General features: G+C 37.8%; 2 protein-coding genes across 2 annotated transcripts in view; one reads left to right on the top strand and one right to left on the bottom strand.

Annotated features, from left to right (window-relative positions):
* Positions 1–284: 284 nt before the first annotated feature.
* On the bottom strand, positions 285–5,354 carry RPL35A (ribosomal protein L35a). The gene is made up of 5 exons (XM_043990589.1): positions 5,274–5,354; positions 4,175–4,218; positions 3,873–4,025; positions 2,313–2,457; positions 285–354 (listed from the first exon to the last, which is right to left on the bottom strand). The coding sequence occupies exons 2-5, from the start codon at positions 4,183–4,185 to the stop codon at positions 331–333; spliced, it is 333 nt and encodes a 110-aa protein (XP_043846524.1). The 5' UTR covers positions 4,186–4,218; positions 5,274–5,354; the 3' UTR covers positions 285–330.
* Positions 5,355–5,513: 159 nt separating this feature from the next.
* Positions 5,514–23,053, top strand: part of IQCG (IQ motif containing G) — a 75,139-nt gene continuing 57,599 nt past the window's right edge. Inside the window, 3 exon segments of the mRNA XM_043990588.1 lie at positions 5,514–5,597; positions 10,036–10,103; positions 11,778–12,054. Coding sequence (XP_043846523.1) covers positions 10,069–10,103; positions 11,778–12,054 — 312 coding nt within the window. The 5' untranslated portion in view covers positions 5,514–5,597; positions 10,036–10,068.

The raw sequence follows: 23,053 nt of genomic DNA on the forward strand, positions 1-23,053 counted from the left end.
CAAGAATGATTCTTCTCTCATAATATGACTAATGCAGAAATGTTTAATGTGATTGTACATACATAACCTGTATCAGATTATTTGCTGTCTTGGGGAGGGGGGAGGGAGGAAGAAAAATTTGAAAATAGAAATCTTATAAAACAAATGTTGAAAACTATCCCTAAATGTAACTGGAAAATAATAAAAATATTTATATGGGGAAAAAAAGCAAGAGAGAAGTAAAATTTATTTTAAAAAACCACCAACAAATAGATCTTGAATAGGGAAAAGGCATTCAAAACATATACATTTGCAAAAAATGTGTAATTTTATTCAATCAGTTTTCATATTCTAGATCCTTGAGGGATACAGCATCTGGAAGAAAAATAGATTAAGAGATGAGTAATAGATATTGTAAAAGTTTTATCTTCCAAAAAGATCCAGAAGTTAATAAATCATCACATTTTTGGGGGGATGGTCAGACAAGACCATAAAATAAACAAAAATTTACTTTGTGGCCTTGGTGAGCAAGAACTAAAAGAAAACAAGTTATCTGAAGATCTTAGCATATGCCCAGATATCTTCTATGCTTTTCTAAATTACAGCCAGGATTTTCAAGAATCCTACTGTTTCCTGCCAGGGACAGAGAGGGACAGGCCTTCTCTGATAACACCTGATAAAATGCATATAAACAAATGTAACTACAGATAAAATAATTCTGGTAGTTTTCAGTGACTTTCTAAAACATTTTACCTTCTCTCCTAATAGCTATTATTAACCTGATGGGCCTGGACAGAAATTTATCCCTTCCTTTAAAAAACAAAAAACCAGACAAGGGACTGAAGTTCAGAGATTAATAACCTGTACAGAATAGTAATGCCCCTAGTAGAGGGGCAGAGCCAAGACTGACACCAACTTAATACATAGCCTGCTCTTTTTTCCCCTCCATTTCTCTGTAGCATCAAACAGATACTGTATTCCACCCCCACCACAGATTTACTGAATAAATGAAAGAATAAGTGAATGAATATATGGATCTGAAACCTGGACTTTACCAGCCATAAAGTCACATAGAAACTGGCAAATGGACCAGGCATCCCACAACGTTGTTTTTTTTTTCTTTACCCGTACTTATTTATCAGTCGAACTGTTCCTCTGCTGGCTGAGTGAAACCATGATCATTTTATCAAAGCTTTAAAGCTGGAAGGGGTCCTCCACCCTTAGACCACCTAGTCTAACTGCTTTATTTTTACAGACATAGCCAGAGAGGTTAATTTATCTGTTGAAGATCACATAGGGAAGCGGTGGAGGCAGGATTTGAACCCAGGTCCTTTCACTCCACAACTAGCAATTGTACCCTCCTCTCATCTGTACATAGCCTATTCTTAACAGGGCAAATACAGCTATGAATGTTTTATCTTCTACTATAATTTCATCTGAAAACAATACGATTTGACTTCTACGGGAATATTCATAGAAGGACAGAGAATATATTACACAGTGTGGGTGGTAAATCCAGAATAAATAATAATTAGGGGCAACTAGGTGGCCCAGTGGATAGAGCACTGGCCCTGAATTCAGGAGTACCTGAATTCAAATCTGGCCTCAAACACTTGACACTTACTAGCTGTGTAACCCTGGGCAAGTCACTTAACCCCAACTGCCTCACCAAAAAAAAAAAAATAAATAAAATACACACACACACACACACACACACACTTAATTCGAGGATCAACTGCCATGTCCCTACATGAGACAAAACAGACCATGAATACCTCCCCTGTTTATTGTGATTTGAGTTAAATTATGCACCATCTTCTGTTGTTTTCTCATCTTAAACTGACTGGCCCAAATTAAATCTGTAAAAATCCCCAAGACATCATTTATGGGGTGAATGAGACGGTAAATTTATGTAGGCAATTAAGTACAGGTACCAAAGATGTAACTGCCTTTGTTCATAAGCATTTCTAATACTTTGTTATTTTTCTGCAGAAGGCAGGAGTAATTCTTAAATGCAAGTAGAATTTTTTTTTTTTTTTTGGAAAATCAGAGCCTCTAAGAATGCAGGGGCTATCTCTATGACCCAACTTAATATTGCTAACATTTAACCTTGAAATTTGCATTTATTTGTTCAAAAGAGTCAGACCTACTAGTTTAATACTTCCAAAGGGTAAGTTCAGATCTTTAATACCACCAATTTAATTCAATTACGATTTGAACTCAAGTCTTTCTGATTCTAGGTCTAGCACTTTTTTGATTACAACAATATTACATTAGTTGCCTTACAAGGGATCCCTTACAATAGAGATATCTTGTTCATTTGAATTACTCACCACTCGGATCCTGTGTCCAATGGCCTTGGCAGGAAGATTGCTTCTGAACTTGGCCCGAACCATTCCACTATTACCATGAGCCCGAGTAACTTTCCCCCAGATCACTCTTGTTCTGTTGGGTTTCCCACCAGGAGTCACTGTGTTACTGATAAAGAAAAAAAATACCCAGAATCTTAACCAATAAAATCACAACAATGCTCAAGTCAACTTTTGTACAAAGATATCATCTCAAATCACAAGTTAGGAAAACGAGCCCATTTCCAACCTTCAATTTAGTTCCCACATTCAATTTAAACTCAACCTAACAATTTCAGAATAACCTGGAAAAACTCACATTACTTGATACAATGTGAAATGGGCAAAACCAGGAGAACAGTGTACACATTAACACCTTAGTGTACGTCGATCAATTGTGAATGACTTAGCTATCCTCAGCAACACAATGATCAAAGACAATTCCAAAGGACGAAAAATGCTGTCTCCAAAGAACTGATGGGAGTTTGAATGCAGACTGAAGCATACTATTTATGACTTTTTAACTAAATCTAGCTGTGTTTAGAGTTGGGGTTTTTTTGGGAGTAATTGTGTCTGGAAATCTGAGCATTTACTGCCTTTCCTCCACCTTAATCACTCAATCGAATGACCTTTTCTCAATACCCATTCTTGACCTGTCAATAATCATTAAATATCTATTAAGTACTTACTACTACTACTATACTACTCTGTGCTATTTGACCATTCCTCAGTCTCATTTGCTAGCTATTCATTAGTTAAGGACCACTAAGTAGTGAGTGTCCCACAAGGCTTTGTCTTGGACCCTCCCTCTTTCATTTGATGATCTCATCAGCCCCCTGGATTTAAGTATCTGGCTACAGTTAATTCTCAAATAATTAGGTGTCACCTTTCCCTTCTCTCTCATCCCCAAATCCAATCTGTTGCCAATTCTTGCAGACTCTACCCTAACATCTCTTGCATACGCCCCCTTCTCTTCCCCTTATCACCTTATGTAGGAAACAGTCTCGTGCTGTCTCCCTGCCTCAAGTACTTCCCTGTTCTAGTCCATCCTTTACTCAGTGGTCAGGGATCTTCCAAAAACTCAAGTTTGAACATGTCAGCCCCCCTACTCAAACTCAGTGGCTCCCTATCACTTCTAGGATAGCAGAAAACAAAACAAAATACCATCCTGTTTGGTGTGCAGATTCCTTCATAACCTGTCCCCTAATCACTTTCCAGCTTCCCTTATTAGACTGAATTCATGGAGGGCAAGGGCTGTCTTTTGCCTTTCTTATTTATTCCCTGTGCTTAGCACCATAGTTGGCACATAGTAGGCACTTGAATGTTTATCCAGAATCATCATAACTCTACCCCCCCACCCCATACCAGTGTAGATCCAAAACAGCTTTTGCTTTACATTCATACTGTTATGGGGGAAACCATTTCCCCCATAATACTAATAAAAATCTAGTTATATATTGAACATGTTGGCACAAGTGTCTTATTTACCCTTCCTTAATTTATATCCTCTATTATTCTTGAGCAAGTCTTGAAAAAAGCACTTACTTTTTTGCCTTGTATACATAAGCGCATCTCTTGCCCAAATAGAATTCAGTTTCATCCCGAGCATAGACTCCTTCAATTTTCAAAAGAGCTGTATGTTCCCTCTGGTTGCGCAGGCCTCGCTTGTAGCCAGCAAAAATGGCCTTGGACCACAGTCTAAGATAGAGAAACCACGAAGTTATATAACCACTGTCATTTGTGAAGTTTATGAAGCCTACTAAAAATATCTTAGAATACAGAAAATCTTGGGAGAAAATATCAAAAAAAGAAAACAAAGAATAAGACACTGAAATATATTTTCTTACCTTCCAGACATTTTGCTGTTCTAGAAGTCCTGTTTCCAGGAGGCCTTAAACCAAGAAAAGACTCGGGTTAAATACTTGCAATGATGATGCTGCACATTAGTGAAAAAACTGTTTACATAGATTCGAATCTTTTTTTGCCTTGTTTCAATGGGGTAAAAAATATTACCAATTCCTCCCAGGTTTCTACTGATGGATTGTATTCACTCCACGTTCATTTCAACTACACTTATAAAGGCACGAAAATTTGTCAAGTACAGAAAGTACAGAGCACGTATATTTCAACATCCTTAATATTTATAAAACGGAAAAACCAAAAGGGTGGTGGTGGTGGCGGGGTGTAGCTAAAGCCAGAGAGGTGTGGAAAGGAAATTCTATAAAGCAGGCAGGAAAGAAAAAGAAGTAAGAAAACTGACATCAATCCCTTTTCCATTCCCCAAGTACACACTGTGTGAGACCAGACTGTTCTATTTGACATACTGACCATGCTTTTTCCTTATGCCTATGATATTCCCTTCCTTTACATCCCCTGAAATCCCCTTAGCTACATTGAAAGATCAGTTAAAGTGTCTATTCCTATACGAGGTCCATTTCTAAGTTTTAACTGCACTTCCTCCCCATCATCGTTATTTTGTATATATTTTGCACTTCAATTAACTAGTGTGTATCCATGTTTCTACCCCAGGACAATCCCCAGAATCTAGCAGTACTGGGAACGTGGTACGCGCTTAACAAATGCTTGTTAATTTGATTCAAAAGAAAAAGGAATTTCCAGTCAGCGCAGCAGCATGCTCTGGAAAAGACTCGGCCGAAAAGCGCCCTAAAGTCAAGCCCAAGGCCGGAGACGCTGCAAAAGCACGTTATCCAGCCAGCCCCGGAACTCACTGGCGAGTCGCAAGGAAGAGCCCTTCCCGGGGCGGCCGGCCGGCCTTCCACCATCCACCCAATATCACTGCCATCCCGTAGCCTCCCACACCGAGACACATCGTGATCATAAACCGGGCCGGCGGCGGGCCAGCTTTCGCAAATAGCTGGCTCGCCGGCCTGACCCCCGCCGGGTTATTTAACCTGAAAGCTGGAACAGGAGCAAAACGCGACTCACCTCCGACGCTCCAAGATGGAGGAAAAAGGAAGTAAGGGTCCTGCTGCGCTGCCTTGTGGGATATACGCTTTTCCGCCCCGCCTCCCATTTCAGGTGTCTTCCGTAATCGCCAAAAGGACCACTGTCAAAAAAAAAAATCCAAATCCAAAATCTTACCTTCCTAAAAGTAACAGATCATTTAAATGTTCCATTTAAATTCTGCCGCTTTTCTTTATATAATGTGCATTGCGTGGCACGTAAAGGAGGCATTTCTTTAGGCCACTAAAAGACAAGGAAAAGAAGCCCCTTGGGAAGCGTGCAGTTACCATGGGAACCCATTGGCCAGTAAGTTACCTGCTATCTTGCGCGCTCGCTGGAGAGAGGTGGGGATGGAGGCTTTGGGCTGCTGGGGAGGGCTGGGAAGCGCAACTTTCTGTCCCTTTTCCGGAATTCAAGTTTTGGTTCGGGAACCACCATCTCACCCCACCCCGCCTTTCTGTTACTTCCACTTTTGCTAAATAGCAGAATAAGATTGAGAGCTGGAGGAGACCCTAGAGAGACCTTTGGGTGTGTCATGGACCCCTTTGGAAGTCTGGTGAAACCTATGAACCCCTTTTCCCAGAATAACGTTTTTATTTTATTTTTATTTTTATTTTTTATTTTTGGTGAGGCAATTGGGGTTAAGTGACTTGCCCAGGGTCACACAGCTAATAAGTGTCAAGTGTCTGAGCTCGGATTTGAACTCAGGTCCTCCTGAATCCAGGGCCAGAGCTCTATCCACTGTGCCACCTAGCTGCCCCCAGAATGACGTTTTTAAATGCATAAATCGGGATTACAAAAGGAAGAGGAGGGGAACAAGCATTTATTAGGCGCCTCCTAAGTGCTAGGCACTTACTTGTAACAAAATATGTGTAGCTAGACTAAACTAAGTCCTACAGTGGCTATGTCCAAAAATGTATATCACCTCTCTGTGGCCAGTTATTGCATCATCAGAGGTATTAAATTCTTTCAACATCTTTATGGATGTTCTTGTTTTATGCATTGCTATTCTAGTTCTGCTCGCTTCACCCTACATCAGTTCATACAGATACTCCTAGGTTTACCTAAAACTGTCCCTTTTGACATTTCTTAGTGCTCAATAATAGGGCAGCTAGGTGGCACAAGACAGTCTGCTCTCAAGGGGCTCACAGTGCATAGGGAAGGTTTTAGCTGCAAAGTCAGATTGGAAAGTCTCATGGTCCTTAGGGTGTAGCTGGGAAGAACATGATAAAGTATCTTCCTTAATGTTATGTCCACTGATAAAGTCACATCAGTTTCTAATGGTAAACCATTTGACAAGTGCCAACCACTGGTGGTAAAATTGTTCTTTTCTGAGTCATCAGTAACTGTGGCCATAGCATTTGCTGGAGCGGTTGCCAGGCTACATCTCCACAGGGATTTCTTCCCCATGGAATATAATTGGCTGAGTTATTTCCAAAAATATGTCTTGTTCTGAGCATTGGGTTAATTACTCTGTCAGGAGGTGGATAGCATGTTTTATCACTGGTCCTTTGGAATACTGGTTAGTTATTACATTGATCAGAGTGAAGTCTTTTAGAGTTGTTTTTCTAAACAATGTTGTTAACAGTATAAACTCTCCTGGTTCAGTCCAATTTACTCTTCAAGTCTTCCCAAGTTTATTTTTTAAGTTTCTTTTTTAACATTCCTTTTTTGGGGGCAGCTAAGTGGTGCAGTGGATAAAGCACTGGCCCTGGATTCAGGAGTACCTGAGTTCAAATCCGGCCTCAGACACTTGACACTTACTAGCTGTGTGACCCTGGGCAAGTCTCTTAACTCCCATTGCCCAGCAAAAAAAAAATTCCTTTTTTTAGATTTTGAGTTCCAAATTCTCTCCTTTCCTCCAGTCCTCCACCCATTGAGAAGACAAACAATATCATCCTCATTATACATGCAAAGTCATATATAACATATTTCCATGTTAGCTGCGTTGAAAAAAAAAAAGAAACAAGAAAAATAAAGTTAAAAAATGATTTGGTCTGCACTCAGAGTTCATCAGTTCTCTCTCTGGAGAACATTTTTTCATCATGAGTCTTTTGGAAATGTCTTGAATCACTGTCTTGATCAAAGCAGCTACGTTTTACACATTTGATTATAGTTATAATAGTGCTCTTATTATGTATATTGTTCTGGTTCTACTTCACTTTGTATCAGTCTTTCCAGGTTTTTCTGAAACCATCCCCATCATCATTTCTTATAGCACAATAGCATTCCATCATATCATATACCACAACTTGTTCAGCCACTTTCCAGTTGAAGGACATCCCTTCAACTTGCAATTCTTTGCCATCATAGGAAGAGTTACTGTAAGTATTTTTGTACATATAGGTCCTTTTCCTTCTTCTTTGATTTCTTTGAGATACAGAACTAGTAGTGCTATTGCTGGGTCAAAGGGTATGCATGGATTTGTAGCACTTTGGGCGTAGTTCCAAATTATTCTCCAGAATGGCTGGATCATTTCACAGCTTCACCAATAATACAATAGTGTACCTATTTTCCCACATCCCCTCCAACATTTGTCATTTTCTTTTTCTTTCCTGTTAGCCAGTCTTATAGGTGTGAGGTGGTACCAAGTTTCTTTAAAACTATCCCTTTTGTAATTTAATTTCTTGTGGTATTATATCATATTACATTCATAATATATTTTTTTCAGGGATTCCCCAGTTGATGACTGCCCACTTTATTTTTGTTTTTTTTACTACATCAAAAAAAAGAGCTTCTGATAATATTTTTGTATATATGGGTCCTTTTCCTTTTTTCTTTGATCTTTTCGGGCTATAGGCCTACTGGTCATATCACCACATCAGAGGGTATGTACAGTTTAGTAACCTCTTGGTTATAGTTCCAAATTGCTTTCCAGAATGACTGGACCAACTCATAGTTCCACCAACAATGCATCAGTGCATTAGTCTGTCTTCCTGCAGCCCCAGTCATTTTCCTTTTATGTCATCTTTGCCAATATGATAGGTGTGAGGTAGAACCTCAGAGTTATTTCAATTTTCATTTCTCAAAATTGTTATTTGGAATGTTTTTTTTCCATATTTATAGTTTACATTTTTTTCCCTTTGAAAACTGCTTATTCATATCTTTGGGTCATTTAACCATTGAGGAATGGCTGTCTTCTGTGTTTGAAACAGTTTTTTCATATGTCTTGGATGTTAGACCTTTATTAGAAAAATTCATTGTAAAGATTTTTCCTAGTTAACTGTTGTTTCCTTTTAAATTTTGAAGGCATTGACTTTGTGCAAAAATGTTTCAGTTTTATGCAATTAAAATTATCTACTTTATTTTCTGTGATCCTCTTTAATCCCATGTTTTGTCATGATTTCTTTCCCTGTACCTCACTGAAAAAAGTATTCTCTTCCTTGTTTCTCTAAAATGTGATTGAATGAAATGATGTTTGTAAAGTGCTTAGCATGGAGCCTAGCCCATGGTAGGTGTTTAATAAATGCTTAGTTCCTCCCTTTTTCCTCTACCTCCTTCCTTTTCATAACTAGGCCATGTAGTGACTTAAAAATATGATGTGACATGCTGGTCTAAGCCTAATTTTTTCCAGGATACTTTTTAGATTTCTAAGCAATGTTTGTTGAATAGGAAGTTTCTACCTCAGAAGTTGAGGTCTTTGGGTTCATTGAACACTATGTTACTTATGATTTTGCATCTGTATGTTGTATAGCATCTGTTCCAGTGACTTTTCTATGTTCAGTATGAAATGGTTTTGATGATTACCACTTTGTAGCACAGTTTTAGATCTGGACTACTAAGTCTCCTTCCTTCTTACTATTTCTTATTATTTCCTTTGAGAATCTTGACACCTTATTTCACCAGATGAAATTTCCAAAGGCTTTTTTTTTTCTTTTCTGGCTTTAAAGTAATCCTTTGGTAGTTGGATTGGTGTGGCACTGAATAAGCAAATTAATTTAGGGAGTATTCTTATTTTAATTATATTGTTATGGCTTAAATATGAGCAACTAATATCTCCTCACTTATTTAGGCCTGTCTTTATCTTTGTAAAGTGTGTTTTATTGTTATACTTATGTGGCTCTTGTATGTCTTAGTAAGTGGACATCTAAACATTTTATGCATTCTGTAGTTAATTTTACTTCTCCTTACCCTGCTTTTATTCAGAGAACAGAAACATTTTCTCAGGAAGTGAGACATATTTCCTCCTCTTTACGCTTCATGAACTTCAAAAGGGGAGCGAACTAGGTTATTTCTGACATTTCCTCCAGTTATAATGTTCTATGAGGCAATATGGTATGATAGCAAAAGCTTTGGACTTGCCCTTTCAGATGTGACACTGAAACTGTGGGTCCACCAGCAATTCACTTGACTTGTCTGAGCCTCAGGCTGTTCACTACCTATCTCACAAGCTTAATCATGAAAATGTGCCATCTTTTCATCATTGTGGTTTCATAACAAATCATCTAAACAATGAAATCAATATTTCAAAAGGAGCTATAGAATATTTTAACTTGCTTTTAGCCTTGTTATTTATTAGGTTCAATTGTTAGTAGAACAAACGGTCCTCATTATTTCTTCAGTTCTGGAATTTCACTATATAATGTGAAAAAGGGGCAGGGAGGGAAAAAAACAGTATGTTAATCAGAGGGAAAGCTAAAGCTTTTTTGATGATCTCATAATATCTTCCTAGGTAGGCAGAAACCATTTTAAACTCCATTAATCCCTCTAGTAAACTAAACCTAATTTTACTTTCTTATTTCAGGTGATTACATTTTTATGAAGTGTTGAAGCCCCAATGGAAAACACTATCTATACCTCGTTGATAAAGGAGTATGTTCAAATTCCAAGTTTTAAAATTTTGTAGATGTAGCAGATGCTTTTATTAACACATCGATAAGTATTTATGTACTACAGATATGTTTGTATATATATATATTTATTTAACAGATTTTTATTTGATAGGATAGTATAAAGTTTTTGAAGTTTGGCTCAAGTCCATAATAGGATGGACAAAGACATATAAATGCCATGAATTTATATATCTGTCTTAGAAAAGTAAGATGTTTTTTCTCTGACTCTTTTGCAAAGGTAGGGGGAAGGGTTAATGGACATGGAATATTGCATATGTCAAAATTTTTTCGATTTATTTATTGGTTTTATTGATTTAAAATGTTTAAAAATTATCTATGTAGGGCAGCTAGGTGGTGCAGTGGATAGAGCATGGGCCCTGGATTCAGGAGTACCTGAGTTTAAATCCGACCTCAGACACTTAACACTTACTAGCTGTGTGACTAAAAAAAAAAATCTATGTAGTATTTTATTTTCCCCAATTACACATAAAAACAATTTTTAAGATTGATTTTTTTTTTTTGGTGAGGCAATTGGGGTTAAGTGACTTGCCCAGGGTCACACAGATAGTGTCAAGTGTCTGAGGTTGGATTTGAACTCAGGTCCTTCTGACTCCAGGGCCGGTGCTCTATCCACTGCACCACCTAGCTGCCCCTAAGATTAATTTTTTAAAATTTCGAGTTCCACATGATGGAAAATGTTCTCTACATCCAGAAAAAAGAACTGTGGATTCTGAATGCAGATTGAACCATACTGTTTCTACTTTTGTTTTGTTTTGTGTTTTTTGAGGTTTTTCCCTTGTGTGTTCTGATTCTTCTTTTACAATATGACTAATTCAGAAATATGTTTGATGTGATTATACATATATAACCTATATCAGATTGCTTTCTGTCTTGGGGAGGTGGGAGGGAAGGGAGGTTGGGAGAAAAATTTGGAACTAAAAATCTTATGAAAACAAATGTTGAAAACTATCTTTACATGTAACTGGAAAATAATAAAATACTTTTATGATTAAAAAATTTTTTGAGTTCCAAATTTTCTCCCTTCTTCTCCACTCCCCTCATTGAGAAGGCAAGCAATTTTATATAGATTATACATGTGTAGACATGCAAAACATATTTCCATTTTAGTCATTTTGTAAAAGAAAACAGACTAGAGGGTAGCTAAAACACTGCCTCAGACACTTGACATTTACTAGCTGTGTGCCACACCGAAAAAAGAAATAAATTTACTAATTTTTTTTCTAATCTTTTGTTATCAAGGATAGTTTTCTAAGGTGGGTGGAGGATGAAGGATACAGAATATATAAGTAAAATTCATTAAAAAAAAAAGTTAATGTATTTGCATTTTCCAAATAGGGTTGTTATTCAAATTGTCCTAAATAGTGCTTTGGGATATGCAAGCAAAGCCTTAGATAGTCTTCCAGCTCACAGTAAATTCTTTCTCTTCTTCATCCAAAACAGTGACCAAAATAATCCCCATTTAGGTCAAATTTGAGTTTCATCCTTCCTGGCTTTAGAGTTTGGACCATGTCCAAAATTTGGGGAAATTTAAAACATTTCTGTAAGTTTGCACCAATTAAGAGGTTTTTCAACATATATATTAATGTAAGCAATACTCGGATATTACTCATGTATTTTTTCTTATTCCTGTTAGGGAGGACGATGAGGAGGGGGTAACATACATTCCTTCAAAGATTTTGCATCCTCAAGTGTTGGCAGTGACGGGAGCTCCTCCTGAAGTTCATGTTCCTGATGAACCTGAAGTGACGCTCCCAACTGGAGAGTTACCAGTCATCCAGGAGATAATAGATACACTCCCTCTTCTGGATGTGCTGAGGATTTCTGCGGTTCTGGAGGATACCCTGGACCAGCTTTCAATCTTAAGCTATATCATGCCAGCTCCATTTGAAAGGAAGACAGATAGTGGCCAAGTATGTATTGATTTTATTGCTGTTTACCTTCTATTAATTCTTGGTTTTTCTTCTTCTCTGACTTTCACAGTTAATATTACTGAAGTTTAGTTCAGAAAATCATGGCTTTATCTCAGATGATGACAATAATCCCATCATCCCAGCATTATTCATATGGGAAGGGGAATAGCCACATTCCAGTTCACCTCAACAATAAGATTTCCCTTTCTTGTTTGCTTTTGTTTTTTTGTTTTTTGGTTGGGCAGTGAGGGTTAAGTGACTTGCCCAAGGTCACAAGCTAGTGTTAAGTGTCTGAAGCCGGATTTCAACTCAGGTCCTCCTGACTCCAGGGCCAGTGCTCTATCTACTGCGCCACCTGGCTGCCAAGATTTCCCTTTCTTTTTATTGGTATAGAGACAGAATAAAGTTAATTGAAAAAGCTCATAGGAAAATTTATAATGCATTTTATTTTCTGCTGGTGGCAGGTGTGTGACTGTTTCTCATTCCCTTCTATTGTGAATGTTTGAACTGTATTCCTTGCACTCCTGCAATATGACCACAAGGTGGCGCTTATAATTGGCATGCCAATTACTATTAGGAAAGCTTCCACCCCTTGGTTCAAGCCTTTCTACACATACTGTGAAAGTCAATAAATTTATATTATTGCCATGGCCCCCCCACTATAAACCACCATCATGTTTTCAAATAGCACACCTTAGTAGTGTGCAGGGTCTTTATAAGGCATTTGTATAACTAAAATTTTTATTAAGTGAGGTTGTTAATAATCCAAACAATCTCTAAAGGCAAATATATGCATCTTAGGATAATTATATTTCCCAGAATATTCATATTTCCAATCATTGACAAAATGGCTTAAATTCTATGATGAATAGAATTAAATACACATGAACACAAGAAAATTCAGTTTTCCTTTAAATATTGCTTATAGATTGTTTTTATTCATATTTGCAAACTAACTTATTAAAGTTTAAACATACATATATTAGAGATTTTTGTTCATGTGATTTTAAAATGATGTCAATGAGAAGTGTAAGAATTTTATAAAACTAAATTAAATTATTCATCTTTTTAAAAGGAAATGAAGTCTAAGAACCATATGTAGTTCTGATATTTCAAAGACTTTTAGATTTGGATCAAAAATTTTAATCGAGATCAGCTATAGAGACAGAGTATTAATATTAGAGACTTTAAATGGAATAGTGCAGAGAGTTGGTATCTTCCTTTCTTACATTCCCTTGGTTTCCTCATCAAGAATTAAGAATGAGGAAAAAAATTTTTAAATGTAAAAAAAATTTTTAAAAAAAGAATCAAGAGGGGGGGCAGCTAGGTGGTGCAGTGGATAAAGCACCGGCCCTGGATTCAGGTGGACCTGAGTTCAAATCTGGCCTCAGACACTTGACACTTACTAGCTGTGTGACCCTGGGCAAGTCACTTAACCCTCATTACCCCACCAAAAAAAACCCCACAAAAAACCAAACTTGTGCTATTTGTATATACATAAATATTGCTCCAAAATAATTTAAGCTCAGAGATACTTTTGTTCATAATGATTTGAAGTTGTAGCAGACATTTTGGTGGGGACCAGTAAAATACTATATCATTCACTGTCAGCTTTTAATTCAGCAAATATTTATACACTACTGCCAGCTATGTGTAAGTTCTTGGTGCCATGAGGGCGTGATCTCCCACCCATCCTGAGAGTTTTATAGGTGAAAATGACTTTAGACTAGAAAAATGGCTTCTTCCTTTTAAAAACTGTGCATCTCTTTCTCCCTCTCCCTCTCCCTCTCCCTCTCCCTCTCCCTCTCCCTCTCCCTCTCCCTCTCTCTCCCTCTCTCCCTCTCTCCCTCTCCCTCTCTCCCTCTCTCTCTCTCTTTCTCTCTCTCCCTCTCCCTGTCTGTCTGTCTTACTGTTTTTCTCTCCCTTTCTTTGTCTCTCTCTCTCTTTCTCCCTCTCTCTTTTTTGTTGTTGTGGGGCAATGAGGGTTAAGTGAGTTCCCCGGGGCCACACAGCTAATAAGTGTCAAGTGTCTGAGGCCGGATTTGAACTCTGGTTCAAAGGCCTTATCCACTGCACCACCTAATTGCCCCCTGTGCATCTCTTTTAAGTATTTGGTTTCAAGAAACCACAGCTAATCTTATAAAATATTTTGAAGTCATGAGGCCAGAGTTCAGAATCTGGCTCTGCAGTTGGCTATTTTTGTGATCTTTGACTTTTAGCTCTTGGGATTCTCAGTCTCCTCATCTATGAAATGAGGGGGTTGGAACTAGATCTCTAAGGTTTTATTTGATTTTTAAATCTTTTGATCAAATTCCATAAATCAAAAGATTTAAAGGGCTGTCTTTGGACAAATGCTCTCTAAAATCAGTAACCTAAGATTTATGTGGGCAGATAACACATATAGAGCGCTGGGCCTGGAGTTGGGAAGACTCATCTTCCTGAGTTCAAATCTTGCCTTAGATACTAACCTTGTGATCCTAGGCAAGTCAGTTTCCCTCAACTGTAAAATGATCTGGAGAAAGAATGGCAAACCACTCCACTATCTTTGCTGGGAAAACCCCAAATTGGGTCATGAAGAGTCAAACACAACTGAAACAAATGAACAACAACAAGAAGATCTACATAGGATGTTTCCCTCCCAGACCACTGTCATTCTGTTATCTCATTTTGAAGTGTGTGTGTGTATGGGGAGGGGTAGTGGTGGTGGTGGTGCATTTTTTCCCTTGTTAAAGATGAAACTAAATCTTTAGACAGAATAAATTTTCTGATTGCATTCAGACCATCAACTAATTAAAGGTCAAAATCAACATCAAATTTTTAAAAAAGGACAAAGATGAGAAGATAGTATGAATACTGAAAAAGCTTCATTCTACTCACTCTGATCTACTCAGTCTACTCAAATCTACTCCATCTACTGATCTTTTCAAATGAATTATTAGTGCCAAAAAAAAGAAAAGATATATAAAAAATAGAAAAAGATATATGGTAGGCAAAGGCAACATTCAGTTAGAATACAATTTTTTAAAGGGGGAGGATGGTAGAAGAATACAAGCATTATTGTGTAATAGATGAAAAGTGAAAAGTGATGGAAGTCAAAAGATTTTAGAAAGCTTAGCATGAGACCCAGATAAGCCATATCATGTGAAGAGAATTCATAAAGGAACATGGGAGGAGGACCATACATTTATAAGAAATGGAACACACTTGTCAACATTTCTATAACAATCAATTTTCATTATTAAAGACAAATGTGGTACCACCACATTTGGACTCTACTATCTCACTCCCCTATGTATTATAAAAGAAAGTTGAAATAGTACCTAAGACGACAGAGTTGGAAAAAGCAGCTGGATTATACCAAGTAAACACCAAGAGAATCTGTACCCATGGCAGTGAAGGGTCATTGTGTAAGGTATCTAAAGGAAAGGTAGATAACAAAGAAGGGAAATAAACATAATGGATGATATTATTTTCCCTCAAAAGGTGATCAGGAAAGAATATCTCAATAATTACCAACTAGATGCCTACTTTCTGATGTTTATAACATCTACATGAGAATGTTCTAAGTGTATATCAAGGGTATCTTTGATGAAAACATAAAAAGGGAGCAAGCAGGCTTCTGCAAAATTTTTTTTTTACAACAACCATAGCTTTATGGTTACACAATTGACAGATAAATTGTTATTGTTCATCCTTTGTTTTTGAAAAGGACCAGTGACATCCCAGGGTGATGTCTTACCTTGTTCATGAATTGTATTTAAGTGAGACAGAGTTGTGCAAAATTATCAGCCTCACTCTCTTCTAGAGTCATCAAAGTCCAATGCCAAGACGAAAGTCAAGATAACTGTCGTGGCCAGGGTGCACTGGATGACCTTGATGGGCTTGGCTGTCTCACCAAGCTCTAAGCATTTACTGTGCCCACTTCAGCCTCATTCGTGGTCATTGGAACAAATTGTTCTCATCTGCCCTTCTGTATGGAGAACACAAGATCATACTGTGTTTGTTATTTGAGGATTATAAAAGAAACAATTATCTGTTAAGGGCTAAAATTCTAGCTAGTCTGTCTAAAATATCTAATGAGTGGTCGCCAATAAATTATAAGCTTTAGCAAGAGTTAGACTTTTAAGCATTTATTAAGGAGAATAAGAATTTGGTAAAGAGAGAGAGAAAGGCCTAGATTCCTATCTATTAAAGGGAGAGCACATTTCTAGCTCCCTTCTCCGCCAGCGTCCTCAGGAAAGAGAGAGTGAGACTGAGCGCTAGTCTCTTCCTTCCTCCTCCCACTAGCCCGCGTCACTTCCTGACTCCTGGTCTTGCCCTCAAAGACCTTCCCTTCATGGGCAGAACTCCTCTACAGTAAGTATCCAGCAGGTGGCGTTATTCCAATCGTTACATATCTTAGGAGAACAAAATATCTTTAAAGATTCTCTTCAAATAATAAATTTTTCATGCATATGTTAAATATATATCATATCTTGATAAATGCAACAACAGAAAAAATTTTCATTGACCATCAGATAATTGTCATGTGATTCATTAAAGAAGAAATATGTGCTTCACAAAGGTGTGTTACATTTCTGTGAAGAATGTCATGAGTCCTGATGGAAGGAAGGTGTTCTTAACCTGAGTTTTCTGAACTTTTTTTTTTTACATATTTGTATAATTACATTTCAATATAGTTGTTTTCCTTTATAGTCCTATGCATTTTATTTTATATATTTAGAACATTTAAAAATTCTTAGAAGGGGGCGGCTAGGTGGCGCAGTGGATAATGCACCGGCCCTGGATTCAGGAGTACCTGAGTTCAAATCCGGCCTCAGACACTTGACACTTACTAGCTGTGTGACCCTGGGCAAGTCACTTAACCCCCATTCCCTCATTGCCCCGCAAAAAAAAAAAAATTCTTAGAAGGGATCTATAGGCTTCATCAGACTGCCAAAGGGGTCCATGACCCCCAAAAAAGGTTAAGAACATCTTCTATAGATGGAAGTCCTCCAAATGTTCTGTTGCAAGTAGTCATATTGATGATGTCAGAACATTTCAGGATCTGTTCATTGAAATCCATGATTATTCAAAAGCTACCAACCTAACAGTCCACACAGAAAAATCAACAAAAATGTGTGAAAAATGTCAGTTGAGGGGCAGCTAGGTGGCGCAGTGGATAGAGCTCCGGCCCTGGAGTCAGGAGTACCTGAGTTCAAATCCGGCCTCAGACACTTAACACTTACTAGCTGTGTGACCCTGGGCAAGTCACTTAACCGCAATTGCCTTACTAAAAAAAAAAAAAATTTCAGTTGTCCATTGTGTGATGATCAACTGTGATAGACTTAGCTCTTCTCAGCAATACAATGATCCAAGACATTTCCAAAGGACTTGTGATGGAAAATTCTCTCCACATCCAGAAAAAATAACTGTGGAATCTGAATGCAGATTGAACCATACTATTTCTACTCTTTTTTGGTTTTGTTTTTTGTTTTTTGAGGTTTTCCCCTTTTGTTCTGATTCTTCTTTCACAACATGACTAACATAGAAATATGTTTCACGATTGTTCATATATAATCTATATCAGATTGCTTTCTATCTTGGGGAGGAGGAGGTAAAAGGAGAGGGGAGAGAGAAGGGAGGGAGGGAGAAAAATTTGGAACTCAAAATCTTTTTTTTTTTTTAAGTGAGGCAATTGGGGTTAAGTGACTCGCCCAGGGTCACACAGCTAGTAAGTGTTAAGTGTCTGAGGCTGGATTTGAACTCAGGTACTCCTGACTCCAGGGCCGGTGCTCTATCCACTGCACTACCTAGCTGCCCCTCAAAATCTTATAAAGACAAATATCGGGGCAGCTAGGTGGCACAGTGGATAGAGCACCGGCCCTGGAGTCAGGAGTACCTGAGTTCAAATCCGACCTCAGACACTTAACACTTACTAGCTGTGTGACCCTGGGCGAGTCACTTAACCCCAATTGCCTCTCTAAAAAAAAAAAAAGACAAATATTGAAAACTATTTTTACATGTAAATGGAAAAAATAAAATACTGTTAAAATTTTAAAAAAGAAAAATACCAGTTATCCAAAATGTAACATACAATTAGATAATTAATTCATTGAACTAATATAGCAATTCATCTATTTTGGATAGGCACTATAGATGGACAGTGAATTGGGTGCAAAATTTAATAGGATGATGAAATGTGCTGGATTCTATTTGTGAAATAATTCAGTACTTTCACCACCCAACCTGATCTCTAGGACAAAAGCCCATCTTTCCCCCCCTACAAATGTTTTCCCGGTGCTGTATATGGTTGTGACTCTTGAAATATCATAATCTCTGAAGAAACAAAATCACAAATTACTCAAAGAACAATGGAAAGATCTTGTCAGATGTAAGATCCTTGAGAGCGGGAACTTTTTCCCTTTTGTCTTTATATTCCTGGAGTATAGAACAGTGCCTTGCACACACTAGGTGCTTAACAAATGTTTTGGAATGGGATGGTGGGCACAAGTAGGCAACTACATATTTCCCAACAATGGCCTATGTGCAAATTCTCTTGTAATCATTTTATTGAATAATATGATTTGAAAATAGCAAAACAAGTATGGCATGAAAAAAAAATACAAAATTTAAAGGATCTACAGCTACTTACCCTATGTGGGTGCCTCTAAGCACAATTTAGAAAACATTTGATAGTTTGAAAGTGTTGAGTGTAGAAAAGATTCTGTGTATGAGTTTCTACCAGTAGTGGGCATGCTCTGATCAAAGTACAGGAAGAATTTTTGAAATCAGGGAATTTGTCTCATGCATCTTTATGTTCCCTTGTAGCAACCTGAACTGTGCCTTGCACATAGTATATAGGAATTGAGTAAATTTGTTGAATGAATGAAAAATTTCTGCTAACATAGACTATAACTAAAACATCTATTGAATTTTTTTTTGTTGTTGTTGTTTTTTAGTGAGGCAATTGGGGTTAAGTGACTTGCCCAGGGTCACACAGCTAGTGTCAAGTGTCTGAGGTCGGATTTGAACTCAGGTCCTCCTGACTCCAGGGCCAGTGCTCTATCCACTGCCATCTAGCTGCCCCAACAGCTATTGAATTTTTAATCCATTCTTTATCCTGTAGGCAGGATATAAGATTGTAGGCAAAATATTTATTCCTATTAACCAGTAAAGCAGCTTCCTTTAAACCAAGGCTTCTTAAATTTTTTCCACTGCTGACCCCCTTTTGCCCAAGAAATTTTGGCGGGGCGGGGCAATGAGGGTTAAGTGACGTGCCCAGGGTCACACAGCTAGTGTCAAGTGTCATAATCCGGATTTGAACTCAGGTCCTCCTGAATCCAGAGCCGGTGCTTTATTCAGTGCGCCACTTAGCTGCCCGTTGCCCAAGACATTTTTATGTGCCCCCAGGTATATAGGTATATAAAATAGGTGTACAAATCAAATATTTACTGCCAAGTTTTTCGTGATCCCCATATTTAGTTACACAACCCTATATGGGGTCCCATAAGCTAGGTGAAATGCTAGGTGCCCAAGATGGGGCTTGGAGTTGGAGATCACTTTGACCAGTTCATATGAGAATGAGGTTGAAAGTTCAGCTGTTCCTCCCACTCCCACCTCCTTGTTTGTATAGATATCTACTTGCACTCCTTGATAATTTCCCGTAAACTTCTGTTTCATCCCTCCCTTCCCAGTGTATTCTACTTCCTTTCTCTTTCACTCTTCTCATAAGATCGTTAAGACCTAACAGAACCGCTTAGCCGAGCTTGGGGAAGTGCCACCTCCTTTTTCTCTTCCACCGCTTTCGAGTTTGCACTAGGTTCCCTCAACTGCCGACATGCCGAAGGACGCCGGCGAGTTCGTGGACCTGTACGTGCCCTGGTGGTACCCTCTAAGTGTCTGGGGCCTCTTCTTAACCTGATGTATGACCTCTTTTGGACACTAGCATGCTCTTCTCATGGTGCAACATGTTCCTGGTCCACAGACCTTTCTGTCTGTCTATGCCAACCTGGGCTGGACAAATGACTTTTTCTGTATTTTCCCATCAGGATTTGGTCTAGTACAAAGCTTCCTTAACTGTGGGTCGTGACCCCATATGGGGTTGTGAAAAAATTGGCAGTAAATGTTTGATTTATAAACTTATTTTATATACCTATACACCAGGGGTCTTGTAAAAATTTCTTGGGCAAAAAGGGCTCTCGAGTGGAATAAGTTTAAGAAACCCTGGTCTAATTAATACATTTTCTAGATCTGAGGTTTGGTGGGGGTGGGGGGAGGGGGGACTGGATGGGAGGAATGGAGCTCACTGTAGTGCTTCCTGCTACTCCACCATCTTTACTCTGTCTCAGAAGATGTTATATTTTCAGGCAAAATACTCTTGGTAAAATTTTGACAACGAAGCTTTGTTTATAATTTCTCAAGAACTCACCTTCTAGTAATTTCTTTATTCATAAAAGTATTTTATTATTTTCCAGTTACATGTAAAAATAGTTTTCAACATTTGTTTTCATAGGATTTTTAGTTCCAAATTTTTCTCCCACCCTCTCTTCCCTTCCCCTTCCCCAAGACAGAAAGCAATCTGATATAGGTTATATATGTACAATCACATTAAACTTTTTTCTGCATTAGTCATATTGTGAAAGAAAAATCAGAACACAAGGGAAGAGCCTCAAAAAAAAAGAAAAAAAAAAACAGCCAAAAACTAGAAACAGTGTGGTTCAATCTGCATTCAGAATCCACAGTTCTTTTTTTTTCTGGATATGCAGAACATTTTCTATCATGAATTCTTTGAAATTGTTTTGGATCATTGCACTGCTGAGAAGAGCCAAGTATATCACAGTTGATCATCACACAATGTTGCTGTTACTGTGTACAATGTTCTCCCAGTTCTGCTCATCTCACTCAGGATCAACTCATGTAAGTCCTTCCAGGTTTCTCTGAACGTCTCCTGCTCATCAGCTTTTTGTTTGTTTGTTTGTTTTGTTTTTTTGGGTTTTTTGCAAGGCAATGGGGGTTAAGTGACTTGCCCAGGGTCACACAGCTAGTAAGGGTCAGAGTGCCTGAGGCCGGATTTAAACTCCGGTACTCCGGAATCCAGGGCCAGTGCTTTATCCACTGTGCCACCTAGCTGCCCCCCTGCTCATCGTTTCTTACAGCACAATTCATATACATTCATATACCACAACTTATTCAGCCATTCCTCAATTGATGGGCATCCCCTTTATACCTTCCAGTAAATTATCTTCTGTGCCTCAAACTTTTGACCTCTTCTACAATTGTGTTCTTTATTAGTGGGGTTGGGATCACATTCTCTTCCTCCACTTTTTCATCTTTCTCTTTTTTTAGTAATACTTAATTCCCAACTGGCATGCTCTCAACCATTCTTTGAAGTAAACCTGAAATGTCCAATACGTTCTTACTATATTCAGGTGCCCTTTTAACAATCAGTGGCCCTGGTGGTTTCATTTTTTCCCTTCATTTAATGATGCCTTTTTCTGAACTTGGTTAAGATAATTGCAGAAAAGAAAGAATACCACATATATTCATTGGTAGAGGAGTATGGAACCAACTGCCCCCATGACAGTGAATTCTCTATTATTGTTCCCTCCATTCTACCTGTCATATTAATTTAGCTTCTAAAATAGTTCCATAGTATCATCTAAACCCAATTTCCCTACTTAAAAACTTGTAGGGACTCTTTATTTTCTTTTTTTATGTAATAAACATTTTTATTTATAGTTTGGGGTTCCGATTTTATTCCTTATCCCCCCCCCCAGGCAGCAAGCAATCAGATATGACTCCTCATTTTCTATAAAGTCAAGTCTAAACTACTTAATCTATAATTCTAAACCAGCTCCAATCTCCTACTGTATCTTTTTAAAAATAGTTATGCTTTTTAAAATTTTCAATTATCAAGCATTTTTTCTCCCTTCTACTTTCTTCTCCCTTCCACAAACTTAGATAAAAACCCAGAAGTATAACACCCTTGTAATAAACAAGCATATTCAAGCAAAACAGATTCCCACATTGGTTATATGAGAAAAAATGGTGTCTCATCCTATGTATTGTTCCATGATTTTTTTGTTCATCACTTTTTTGTCATGAGTTGCACAGTATTTTTCATCATCAATCCTCTAATTCATGGTTGATTATTTTATTGAGAAGAATTCTTAAGTCTTTCAGAATTGTTCATTTATTATAATATTGTGTATTTCCAATTTTGGAGTTCATTTATGATTTTTTCAGTTTCTTTTTATAAGATTGGGTAATTTAAATTCTCTTATTTCTTTTCTTTTTTGGTGAGGCAATTAGAGTTAAGTGATTTGCCCAGGGTCACACAGCTAGTAAGTGTCAAGTGTCTGAGGCGGGATTTGAACTCAGGTCCTCCTGAATCCAGGGCCAGTGCTCTATGCACTGTGCCATCTAGCTGCCCCTTATGTTTCTCTTATCTCCCATGTTTATATTTCAGAGTTTCTATTCCGTTCTGATCATGTCATCAGAAATGCTTAAAAGTTTTCTATTTCATTGATGGTTCTTCTGTCCTGCCCTCCCCCAATATTATTATACTTGGTTTTATTGTGTAAATTAACCTATATCTTGTGTCTTTTGGAATATTAGAATCTATGTTCTCTGCTTTTTAATACTGGTAGCTGTTAAATCTTGTGTAATCCTGACTATGGTTTCTCAGTGTTTCAATTCTTTCTCTCTGGCTGCTTGAAGTATTTTTTCCTTGACCTGGAAGCTCTGGATTATGCCATCATGGTGATTGTTGTTTTGAGGTGGTGGTGGTAGTGATTGTTTTCTGGAGGTGATTGATAGATTCTTTCTGTTTTCCCTTTGCCTTAAGGGTATTGTTTCATATATCTCAGTTCTGCCCTTAACTAGCTAGCTGCATGACCTTAAACAAATTATTTCATTTTGCTGTATGTTTTCAGTTGTCTCACATAAAGTGAGGGGACTAAAGAAAATGATCGTAAGGTCCCTTTCTGCTCTTAAATTATATAATTCTAAATAAATT

This window comes from Dromiciops gliroides, chromosome 3 (genome assembly GCF_019393635.1).
Source record: "Dromiciops gliroides isolate mDroGli1 chromosome 3, mDroGli1.pri, whole genome shotgun sequence".
Lineage (NCBI taxonomy): Eukaryota > Metazoa > Chordata > Mammalia > Microbiotheria > Microbiotheriidae > Dromiciops > Dromiciops gliroides.

What these genes read in the sequence shown, in the direction of transcription:
- RPL35A (XM_043990589.1), bottom strand. An exon ending in TATGTATACAAGGCAAAAAA is followed by an intron (nt 2,458 to 3,872) that starts GTAAGTGCTTTT and finishes TTTCTTTATCAG; the next exon opens with TAACACAGTGACTCCTGGTG. An exon ending in TTGGACACAGGATCCGAGTG is followed by an intron (nt 355 to 2,312) that starts GTGAGTAATTCA and finishes TTTTTCTTCCAG; the next exon opens with ATGCTGTATCCCTCAAGGAT.